Source organism: Passer domesticus, chromosome 7 (assembly GCF_036417665.1).
Source record: "Passer domesticus isolate bPasDom1 chromosome 7, bPasDom1.hap1, whole genome shotgun sequence".
In the NCBI taxonomy this organism is placed as follows: Eukaryota; Metazoa; Chordata; class Aves; order Passeriformes; family Passeridae; genus Passer; species Passer domesticus.
In genome coordinates, this window is record NC_087480.1 from 33,347,584 (window position 1) to 33,359,964 (window position 12,381).

General features: G+C 41.4%; 1 protein-coding gene across 8 annotated transcripts in view; it reads right to left on the bottom strand.

Moving 5' to 3' along the window:
- DNM3 (dynamin 3) overlaps positions 1-12,381 on the bottom strand; it is a 170,811-nt gene that overhangs the window by 151,845 nt on the left and 6,585 nt on the right. For all 8 annotated transcript variants that reach the window (XM_064427548.1, XM_064427547.1, XM_064427546.1 and 5 more), the window contains exon 2: positions 2,510-2,583. In XM_064427548.1, the coding sequence (XP_064283618.1) occupies positions 2,510-2,583 (74 nt within the window). The remainder of the gene's footprint in view (positions 1-2,509; positions 2,584-12,381) is intronic.

Genomic DNA, 12,381 nt, shown 5'->3' on the forward strand with positions numbered 1-12,381 from the left:
ACATGTCAGCGACTAAAGGAGGCCAACAGGTCATTGTGAAATAGCTTTGTACAAACTACACAGAACTTTGAAAATAGGTTAAGCAAAATTCTAAAAAAACCCCATATAATACTCCACGTGCCTCATGAGATGCATTTCTTACAAATGTTGTTTAATGTCACCAGCTGTTTACCCAGATGTGTCAGATGTCTTAGATGCTGGAGCATCCCTGGTAACCCCTCCCAACCAATTCCTGCTGCACCATTCCATGCCATGTCTGACCCTAATAATGGATGGGCAAAACTTTTCCTTTCTTTGATGTGCACAAATGCCTCCTCTGCTAATTTTCACCTCTTAGTACTGTGACTCAAATGAAGCTTTTACCTCCTTTGTCAATCAAATTCACATTGCAAAACTATTCTCAGCCGCTTCCAAAATATTGCTGAACTATCTTGTCATCTGTGCATAGAAAGTGGCCCTCTCTCCCAAGGAATACTCCAAGATTAAGAACAAAAAGAGTCAAGAAAAGTCCTAGGATTAAAAATTAGTTTTGTTTACTACAGCAACAAGAAGCTGATACAGCCCTCTAATTATTCTGTAACATTTTGGATAATTATGGGCTTCATAGAAATCAGCCCAGCATCTGCTTCCTGTAAAAGAACACTGTGCTTCTCTAAGCAGTTTTCTTTATTTTCTTTTCTTAAAATTAGTTCACAAAGATAAAGGTGACTTAAAAGATAAAGTTACTTGGAATTTCACCATAAAAAACAACAGTGGAACAAAGTTTAAAGAAAGTAACAAAATAATTAAAGCTTGCATTTTAAAGGTCTTGGCATTTAATCCCTAACAAGAACAACACAGCATTCCCCAAAGGGAGAAATAAACCTTGACATCCAGGAAACACAAAATTAGGCTGAAACTCAGTTCTCCTGATTTTTTTTAAGGTTTTTGTTGAGTTATTTAAACTATAATGAAGAACTAATTTTCAGGAGAGAAGGCACCTGTACGAAACCTAGAGGCCTACCTAAAGACCGTAATATTTTAGGAACACAGTAATGAGGAAAAGCAGATAGTGAAAAACCCCAAACTAAGGGAAAGTGATGATTTTATAAAAGAGGTCAACACAGAGCAGTCAGGGTAAGTTTAGGATGGGTGTCAATGGGTAAGTATTTAACCACTTGAGGTCAGATATAAGACAGGTCCCCTCAGTTCAGTCTTTTTGAAAGGATTTAAAAAGCTCAAAGCTTTTGTTTCTTCTGCTTTTGCATGGTGCTAGAAAATTCAGATGAAGACCCTGCACAGCTAAGTCTTATTCATGCATTTCTGCATCATCTGTCAGAGGCCAAAAGCCAGACCTGCAGAAATGGCAAGTGTTCATTCCTACAACTAAAACAAATGTTAATATATACCATATATAAAATACTAGAAGTGTATGACACACCTGACAATCCTAAAGTTTCTAAGCTCAGCATGCAGAAATACTGAATTCCACTGTTTTTCCTTTCTCTTCCATAGTGTAAACACCATGGAAAATTTTACAGAGGCACTGAAAGTATGATGGCATTTTAAAAGCAGTAATTGAGAAAACACCCTGAAGCCCAAACAGACTGCAGTCTACCTTCCTGTTGAACACTGTGAAGACCTTCAGGAAAGAAATACACACAGAAACTTAATTACACCTCACACACAGGGACAGACTAAAGTTTTACAGGCAGCTATAATTTCGGTTTTTCCCCAGTTTCACCATGGTACATAATTCAAAGACCACTCTGTCTTTTCAGTGCTGGTTTGGATGTTATTTTGTTTCTGTTTTTACTGTTTTGACCAGAAGTAAACAGCAAACAAGTGATTTTCGTTGCTTACATTGATTTAGAAGAAACACCGCCAGAAACTGGAATGATGGTGAACCATAACTGTTTTTGGATGTGCCAGGGAACTGAGCTACACCACAGCAGATCAAATGCCCCATGGAAAAGTACAAAGTGGTGAATTCTCATGAAAGATCTCAATATGTCCCATAGCTTAGTGGTACACCCAAAGATTTTTATATTTTTGAGCAGACAAATACACAGAACCCTTGTTTTCCCCCAGTCCACCTTCTGCTCTACTTAGTGCAGTGAGCCCAACCACAAAAGACAAGTTCTGAAAACAGCCTGTGTGGAATCAAATCTGTGTGCACTGGAGCAAGAGCTAAAGGTAGAAGTGCAGCAATCTTGGTGTGCTACCTAATACAACTGCAAAGCTCATCAAGAAATTACTAAATCAAAGCTATTTTCCAAAGCATATTGCATGTAATGATGTGGATTCAATTCACCATGTGCTCTAGGATTTAGGCATTATCATTTTCCCACAATGGCAAATGTGATGAGTTGGTCCTGAGCACACAATTTTGGAGCAGCAGTCCTTTGTTCCAGACAGTCTGATGGCGTCTTCCTTCACACTGCTCATGTCCTCTTAGAGGAGTTTTTTCTCCTGCTGAAGTACATCAGCACTTTGTCCAGGCATTGACCCAAAAAGAGGAAGAGATTACCTGTTTTGGCAGTGATGAGCTGCAGGACCAATGGTCGCCTTGTCACAATTCCAGAACCTCGTGGAAGAAAATCCCTAGAAACATAAAAAAAGTAGTTACTAGCTTGAAGTAATGTGCAGTTACATAAGATATTGGACTAATTTGGAACCTCCTCCGCATGGAAATGGAAAGGTGGTGTGGATAGGTTTATAGCAAATACTCCTATAAAGCAGGGCTGTTAATTTTGGTTCAAGATAGTAGTTGGTCATTACATATGAGACAAATGTATATTAAAGCTAAATTACTGTCTCAGGGCATTCCCAAGCCTCCTCAAGACCAACACATATAACATCTCACCTTGCACAGTAACACTACCTGAAGCCATGCCCAGATTTACCCAATGATTCTGTCATCACTGCACACTTAATCTGAAGAGGATCTGGACACACCAGAGCTCTGGACAAACCAAACTGGCAGCCCTCTGCACTACTCTTTCACACACTTAACTTCTGCCAGTTCAAATCCCCAAATAACTTTTCCACCAACACACCTGCCCAGAAGTTTCTGAGTGAAAGCAGAACACCAGATAGAGGGAAAGAGTGTCCTTGGACCAGAAAGGAAGCAAGAAAACAAAAACACCAGCTCTACCATATCATTATGCATGTCCATGAGCCTTTCCATGTTTCTAAAGACAGGGAGACTCCTTATGCAACTGGAAAGAAAGAAACCCAAAGCAAAATAACACATTTTTCTCAGTGTCTTCCCCAGCTGCCAGACCTATTAAACACTTAAAAACTATGAGATGAGGTTCAGAGACTTTGAAAACTGTTTCCTTCAAGTAAGTATCTTTGGAGAAATAAAATTCAGGGGTAAACAGAGTTTCACAATCAATGTGAGCTCATCAAAATCCCCTCATTTTTCCTGCCTTACCAGGGATGTTGCATCACTTTCCTGCCTGCCTTAGCAGCATTGCTAACTCACTTTTCTGGCTCAGGTGAAAAGCAGTGCAGCAAAGGCTTAGGGCAGGAATTTTCAGTCCAAGGGCAGAGCTGATCTGGGTGACTGTTGTTATACACCCAAGTGCCTGTACAAAGGTGAGGCAGGAATGTGCAGTGTCTTTGGGAGGGATGGGGAGAAGGACAAGAGCCAAAAGAACAAAGCACAGCCCTGCCAGCCCTTCAGACAGAACTGCTCAGGTGGGTCTGCTCCAGCCACTTGGGAAATCACCTCCTGCCTGTAGTAACCACTGAGGATCTTCACACTGACCTTGCACTACTTAATGGAAGCCTGACTTTTGCAGCTCCTTTAAAGGCTACACACAAACCTGCAGGGTTTAAAACAGGCCTTGAGGGTATATCTAAGAAAAATAAACCACACAAATATCCAGGATATTATTTGTGCAAATCAGAGGATATTAGGTCTAAGCAGTCCCAGGCCAAGACGGGCTCAGGAGCACAAGAGTGAACCTCTTTCCACAAGCACCAGCAAGGTGACAAAGCTTCAGAAGAAAAGAAAGACAGCAACTCTGCCTGTGATATGAGTATTGAAGGTTTCCTTCCTAACATCTAGACATAAAAAAATAAAAATAACATATGCAAGCAGTTCTAAGGCTCTGAGGAACAACACCACCACCACCTGTCCTGTGCCCTGCACCACTTCAGAACTCCCCAGCATTTTGAATGAAACATTGTTAATTTGTAGCTAAATTGTCTTTCCCTTTCTCAGTACCTGTTAATGTGCATTTACAGTGGGATTACTCTGCAAATTAAAGCCCACCATAAAGGGGAGGCTGTTCAAACACAAACTCACTCATTAACTTCCCTACTCAAACTCAGACCTGCAGGCAGACATACAATTAATTAGGAATTCAACTAATCTCTAAAGCAAAGATACTGCAAAAACATCAGGTGTACTGATTTAATCTGCTGTGATGCTTTAAAATGCTTGAGACAGCAACAGCATAGAGGAATTAGCTTAAAGAGATGCCAAAGGCCTTCAGACAGGTCTCTATCATAATTTCAGCATCTACTAATGGAGAGAAAGCTGCCCTTCAATGAACATCTACTGATATTTTCTCATGGGAAAACAGAAAATAGTAATGGGAACACGGTCATACTTCTGTATGCACTGAAATGAACGCAGCCCAGGAGGCAGCAAATTAAGATTACCGTTTCATACATTGGTTTTCAAGCATTTAATATCAAGCATTTAAAAACTAATATATAGAGTTTGTTTTTTTTTAATATATATATTTTCCCATCAAGAAGCTAAAATGAATTGCCACTCAGGACAAAGTGGTCACCTAAACCAGTGTCCTCTACAGCACCACAGGAGACAAGAAAATCCTTTGGGGAGCCAAAGGCTGAAAAGATTTATTGATTTTCTGCTTCAGACTAAGCACATTCAGCGATAAAGAACACTGCATTAATGCAGCTCCCCTTGTACACAGTGCTCACCTTTCCTCAACAGCAAAATTACAAAGAAAGGTTAAGACAACAATTTTCCTTCAGAACATGCTCTTCATATGCCCAGAAGTGATGGCACTCTTTACCCCTGTCCAGTGAGCTGAACTATTTTCTGTTCAAGCAAACATCAGCAGAGAGAGGTTCCTGCTTGGTGAGAGGGAGAGCTGTGTTGATCACATAACCAACTCAACAGTGCAGCAGCGGATAGAAAACTTCTGCTACAAATGCACAGTGTGAACAGGGAAAAAGTCAAAGAATGAAGGTAATGGGCTTCACAGGGAGAGTTCAGCAGAAAATTCTCCCCCACCATTTAACCACTGAATGGATGCTTTACCTCTGTGAAAGACACTGACGTCAATCTGCCCACAGGGATAGGGATTTTTTAACATTTGAAATTTCAGCTACAAGGCAACAGCACCTGTGTGTGCATTCTCTGTACAGCCCAAATCAGATGTCACAAATAAATACATAAACTCTACTTACAGAAAAAAAGCGAATTTTTTAAACACACACCGTTTTGTTCAGTCAAATATGAAATATAGCTTGCAGCTTGCATATCTTTAGGAAAAGCAATGTAGCACCACACAGCAGGGAATCAGATTAAATGCTGCACAACTGCCTACGCTGACATGCACAGGACAGGAGGCAGCTCCTCTTCCCCTTGGCACAGAAAGCATTCTCTAAAGGGTTTGTTAGGGGTGCTGAACGAAACAGCTCTTTATCAGAAATGGCCCCACAACTTATACAAGTAACAGCAGCAAGAAATACAACAGGAATGAACAGAGCCAAGTCTGAAAGGTTCCTTCTGACCAAAAGGACAACACCCTTCCAGGTCCTGATGGCACACCCGAACATCCTTCTAAGGACAGACTTGAGACACCTGCTATCCACACCTTTTGGTTAGCACACACACATCTGGTCAGTGAAAGCTGGGATAAAAAATCCACAGCAGACTTGAAGCAGCTGCAAAGAAATGCATCTAGGAAAATATTCATGCCTGAGAATTTGTGTTCAAAAGACACCAATAAGAGAAGAAAAGGCTGCTTTCTGTGGTGGGGGCAGTGAGCCTGGGAGCATCTGTGTGCACAACTGCAGGACTACTTAACAATGAGGAGGTGCAGGAAAGCAGAAACACATTGGGAATGAAAGCCCTGCTCCTTTAAGAGACATTCATCCCGCATTAAGATTCCAGCTACTTTTCCATCTTCACTCTCAGAGCATTCTCAGCACAAAGCACTGGCTGACAGCAGCTGTACCAGCTCAGCAGCACCGCAGTGACAGGACAGCCCATCAGCAAGGCCTGGCCAGGGCTGAATTTATCAAATGCAAAGAGGAGGCAAACAGCCAGATCTGGCAGGACAGCCCTTCAGGAATCTGACAAGCTTAGAATGCACTCAACTGTTGTTAATACCATTAAATACTTTCAAGAGCAAAATATTTTCAGGGCTAAAATATGTTTATCCTATAAATTACTCATGTATTTCTATGTATTAATTAATTTTTTATTTATTTATTTACTTTAATATTATTATATATTACTGGATAACATAAGCTCTGTTGTCTTCTCCAGCACTGCTCATTTCCAGTATCAGAGATCTGGACAAGTGTATCAGTGTATCCTACTAAGTTTGTTGTCTACTGTTTGCTTAATGCATAAAGGAACATATAGCAGCTTGAATTTGACTTGCTAAAAGCCAGGTCTCAAACTTATGCCACAGGATGGTGAGGTGGTCTCATCATAATGCAGGACTGCAGCTTGCAAAGGAAAACACATCAAAAAATAAACGTAACATGTTTCAGGGGGATTTCCAGGGAGAGTCTCCATTTAGGAAATCTTTAGCACACTAACAGAATTTATTCTGTTAAAAAAAAAAGACAAAACTAAACAGGAGAATCCCCAGTTTGTGTGAAAAGTGATGATGCATCACTGTTTAAACTTAGTGTATTTTCAAATGAATAACTTACATTTGCTCTTCTTTGCCAGTATAGGGCTGAGAAATGTCCTGTGCTTAGATCAGTTACATGGTCAGTATCACACAGGATAAATGGCAACTAATTTACATCAATACCAATATAATTAATTAATACAAAACATAGGGGGAATCCAGGAAATCAAATAACCGAGAAAAATGTCAATGATTACACAGTAACTGCATTAATTAAAGAGCTACGAACAATTCCAACTGATAGTGATGAATTGTTAAAAAAATCAGAATTGTCTCCAAAGAAAAAGCCTCCACATTTCCCACACAGTGCAGAAATGTGCCAGGCTCAGGACAGGAGCCAGAGTTCTGTTGCAGAGCAGCAGAAATGACCCGTCTCTTTCATTGTGCCCGACATCAGCAATGGCACAAGAGCTCTCCCCCTAACACAAAGTCCATCCCAAGACCCCAAACCACCCTCAAACGCAGAAAGGCCCTGATCCATCAGCAGCAAATAAAACAACAGAGCATTGGTAGCACTCCCCACAGGCCTTTATTCCCAAGTTTTGCCAAGGAATGCAACACAGCTTTAATTGCAATAGCAAGCAATTGTGCCCAAAGTCAAAAGTTTTCCTGGGCCTTTTTCCAGCAGCGTTTATTGTTTTACACAACTGCAGCCTGGCACACCAGGAGCACTTGTGGCCCATATTAGCAGCTGAATGGCCATGCCTTGTGCAAGAGACCACACAGTTTCACAGGAACAATGACACATGTCCATACAGCATCTCCAAGTTCTGTGGAGAACGCACAGAGGTACTCAAAAAGCTTTCATTTTTCTTCCATTTCTCATAGTTACCCTCAAAGCAAAGTGCTAAAAAACTCCAGAAACAGGAAAAGCATGGTCCAGTGTAAGCCTGAGGATGGGAGGCATGAAACATTTCTTTCATCAGGTTTTAAAAACTCATAAACAACACCCAGGTAACTTGCAACTGGAGAACTCTTAATGCTAAAAATATACATCTGCAGACCTATTTTGCAGATGTGCTCATTCTATCTCACCTGCTGCTGTGCTCACCAACCCCACAGAGCATCCAGCAGCAGATCCTTCACTCACTTTTAATTCATTACAAAGCAAGCTATGTCCAAGAGATGGGAAATGTACTTTGCATTTACACAGAGGCCTTCTTAGGAATTAAGTCCATGAGATTTGTTATCACCAACACAAGACACGCTGCCCTTAAAGTGCCAGTACAAGGATAACCCCTGGACACGTTCTCAAGAAGTCTCAAAAGGCAGTGCCTCAGCTGTGCTTTGATGTTCTCAACCACGTGCCTTTTTAATTCAGTGACACAGCAGTGTTTCTACATGACACTGAAATTTGGCCATGTATGTTGTTCCTCATCAGCTCCACCTGCAGAGACCAGTTCTCACTGTCAGTCACCACCTGATCCCTCACCTCCTTTCATTAGTTACAGAAGAGTAAATAGTATTTTGTTTGGCACAATGTCTGTCAATCAAGGGTCTCAAACAGCTTTGTTCAATGGCCTAACATAATGGGCCTTACAGGAAGATGTACCAGACAATTAATCTGCTTTATTGAAGACCATGATACCTATGTTAATTAGGCTACCAGGCACGCTAAATGCATTTTAGAGGCTGTGGATTTTTAGTGATCTCAGATGTATCAGCTCCTGAAGCTCTGTACTGATCTTTCCTGTGGTTTTTTTTTGGAAACCACACAGCATAGATGACTGGTGCTTAGTCCATGTTTGGTCTCAGTTGCAGCAACCATTCTTTCAAGGTAAATCTTCCCTCTACTGACGGATCATTTTAATTAACCTGCTCAATCAAGCACAGTAACTACACATTCAGCCCATGCAGTGTGTGCAGGGGCAAATAAACAGAGTATCCAGACACCTTAGGGCTCTCAACTCCTCCTCCTCGCAAGCAGGGTGCATAAACTTGGTGGTTTTGAGAAGCCATTTTCCAATCCATCAGTGCCCTTCACCACCACTGCGGAGCTACTGGACCTCAACAGAAAAAAGAGACACACCAATTATCCTATCCATCACTTTCAAGCAAGAACACAGGTTGAATTAAGAAAAATAAAAAAAAAAGGGTTGAAAATCTTACACAGCACTACAGCTAGCAGCCTAAAATGTCTCTTTGGGTCCCTCTTCCCTCCACTCCTCTATGGAATTGAGACTAACTACAAAAAAAAACCCAGAGAGCAACGTTAAAAAAAAAAAAAAAAGTCTACTTAAAAACACCCAGCTGTGGGAATATGAGATTGTGGGTTCTAAATGTGACAAAAAAGGTATTTTTGAAAAGACCTTGAAAAACTGGCAAGGGATTCCAGTCATACTAACTGGGGACCTCCATAACAAGTATGCTCAATGCCAGTGCTTAGGCACTACTCAGGTGAGAAAGCAAAGCTTGAGATGTCCTCTTCATGTAGAAGACAAGACTAGGGAGAGAGCAGGCTCAGAAATCCCAGCCATTATACTTCTCTTGGATCTAGAAGATGCTTTCTGCAAGTAGCAGCAGCATTTCTTCCCAACAAGATGACAGAAGTTATTACATCTCCCCCATCAGACAGGGCTATGAGAAAATCAGTGCCAAAAATTACTCTGGTCCCAGTGGTGAAGTCTTCTATTAAACAAAATTGGAATCTACAGGTTCTCCAAAGCAGGGGACATTTGAACTCAAGTCTAGGAAGGCACAGACCTTCTTAGACCAACCCAATGCTGTATTTTGCCAGCAGTGACAGTACCCCACATCACATCTCAGCACAGAAAAAGGCGAGACTGTTCACTGGCTCAAGGAAAGAAAATGCACTTCCTAGGATTCAAGAAATCTCTTTCACATGATAGAAAGTTTTAAAATTTCATCAGTGCTTACAGGACTGCAAACTTGCCATACACAGGCATGAGAATCTGCCAGGCAAAAGCCCAGGGGTGTGAGATGAAGAGTGCTCTGTTTGCAGTGCCTGTGCTGTGCTGGGCTCGCTGGCTGAACCGAGGGGAAGCTGCCAATGTGCAGGCTCGTGGGCAAGGCACGGTATGCACGATGCATCTGTCCTCCCTGGCAGCCAGCCAGCCCTCTGCTGCATCATCCTCATTCCATGGGTGAAAATGTCCTTTTTCCTCTGTCCCTTTTAAGATTTTACAAAAGCTTCTGCTATTTCCTTCCCAACGGTGCTCTCCGTCAATTCCAAGTGGTGGTGGAAGGGGGAGAAAGGAAGCACAAAACACAAAGAAAGCCCAACAATTCCCAGAATTTTGGTGTCAAAAAGAATAAAGGGGACTTTGCAGAACAACTTATTCTTCCTAATCAGATATGTTTGCTTTTAGGAAAGGACTCATTTGCATAGGATGTGGTACATAAAAGCCCATCCATTCTCAGGATGAATACTAATGCAGCAAGATTCTGTATCTCAACACAAGAAACAAACAACAAAAATTCTTGACTCACTTTAAATTGTTGTCAGTGCTCTAAATAGACCTTAGCTGTTTGGGGTTTTTTTCCAATCACTTCCAGCTGCCAAATGCAATTAACAATGTTTCTTCAGAAAGATTTGAGTAAGAAATTTTCCTCCATAATATAATCAGAGACAAAAATATGGCTGCAAGGATCAGAAAGAAAACAACATGTCCCAACAAACCAGGCATATCAGCTACATGAAGTTAATTACTACACAAATACTTGCATTTAGCAAGTAATTCGCCCCTTGATAGTCTGTCAGGACAAATCTTTTAGATATTAGTTTTTTTCTGGATTTTTGGAATTCACAATCTGCTGCTCTTCCTCCCAAATCTCACTGTCCTGAGCTGGCATCCATCAATACAGACTTTTTAAACAGTAGCACAGTATACGGTCAGCTCTGACACATCCTAATAAAATTCCAGAACTTTTCAGAAGCATCATGAAAATACATTTCTCTTTTGTAGCAGACAAGGTGTCAAACTGTACAATTACCTTTTCTGGTACAGTACAAGCCATTTCAGATCATTTTGCAGAGCTGGAATGTAACTGGATTTAATTCCTGTACTCCCTCTGGAATATATACACAGTATAAAGAGCATGAATTTATCGACAGGAAGACAACTACAGAAGGAAAGGGGATTGTTTCCAAAACAAGTGATCCAAGTTTCTCAAACAGCTTCTCTTCTCTAGCCATTTTATTCTTTTCTACCTGCCCACTTGTCCTTCTCTGAGCCTGTGGTATGTGCAGATTAATATATTGTCCAGGACAATGTAAAGTGTATTTAGCTCAACAGCTAAATAGAAACAGAAATTTAATATCAGCCATGATCTCCCATCTCTCTACTCAGCAGAAACTGAATTATTACCCCAACAAAAATCTATATTTAGAAGTCTGACCAAAAGAGTGTTTTGTGCTGCTACTTCCCAGAACACTGACAAAGTCATTAGGCTTCAGGTTTCAGTCCAGACTCCTGAGTTTCTCAGCCTCTTTCCCAGATCTGACAGACAGTGAGGATCTTCTGTCAACATTAGTTTAGCACCTGAAACAATAAACAGGTGAGCACACAAGGGCACAACATTGCCTCTGATGGATTATGCCAAAATTTCTTCAACAGCTTCCAGCTTGGCTGAGGAGCAGGGCTGGAAGAGGGCCCATTTCCCCCTGACACGCAGCAGAGAGCAGAGATGTCTCCCCGTGGGTCTCAGCCCTGTCTGCTCTCTGCAGGTGAGTTACACACAGGCAGCTTCAGAGCAGCCTCTAGAGCCGAGCACCACTGAAGGGATGTGCACGGCTTAGGCACCTGCAGTGCACAGAGCAAACAAGGGACCAAGTGCCCAAGGTTACTCTGGCTTTGATGATCTCATCTGAGAGGGCTGAAATCTGTATTACAGCACAGAGCGCATCTCCTGCACACCTCAACAAAGAAATCGAGTACTGAATTAAAAGCTTAACTTCCACACACAAATTATAAAAGCTGACATTATGAACAGACACTTGGGTTGAAAACCTCTCTTATCCCCACCTACAGTCTCCTTTTACATCCCAGAGGCTATCACAGACAACAGTGCTTGGCAGCACATCAAAGCCCAGCACCCAGTTAAATGGGATTTTGCTCCTCTCTAGTTCAATAATGCTGCCTTGTTCATCTCCATGCAACTTGCTGAAGAAAAGGATGCAAGGTCACAGTTAAATAATGCTCATTTCCTGTCCTCAGCATATTTACACTGCAGGTTCACACTGCAGACACACAGCATTAAAGGGATTCTCAGTAGCCCGTTACACACCAGCACAGCAAATGGGGAATTCACAGACTTCTATATCGGCTGTTTATGTTTAAACCCCGCCCCCCCAAAAAAAAAACAAACAAAAAAAAAAACACCAAAAAAAAAAAAAAAGGAAAAAAAAAAGTAAGAAAACCAAACCAGAAAAAGCAAAGAAATCTCCCCCCACCAAGCCTGCAATCTAGGCACTGCTGAGAAACCCATAAATACTTGGAGGAACATCATCAATTTGCTCAGT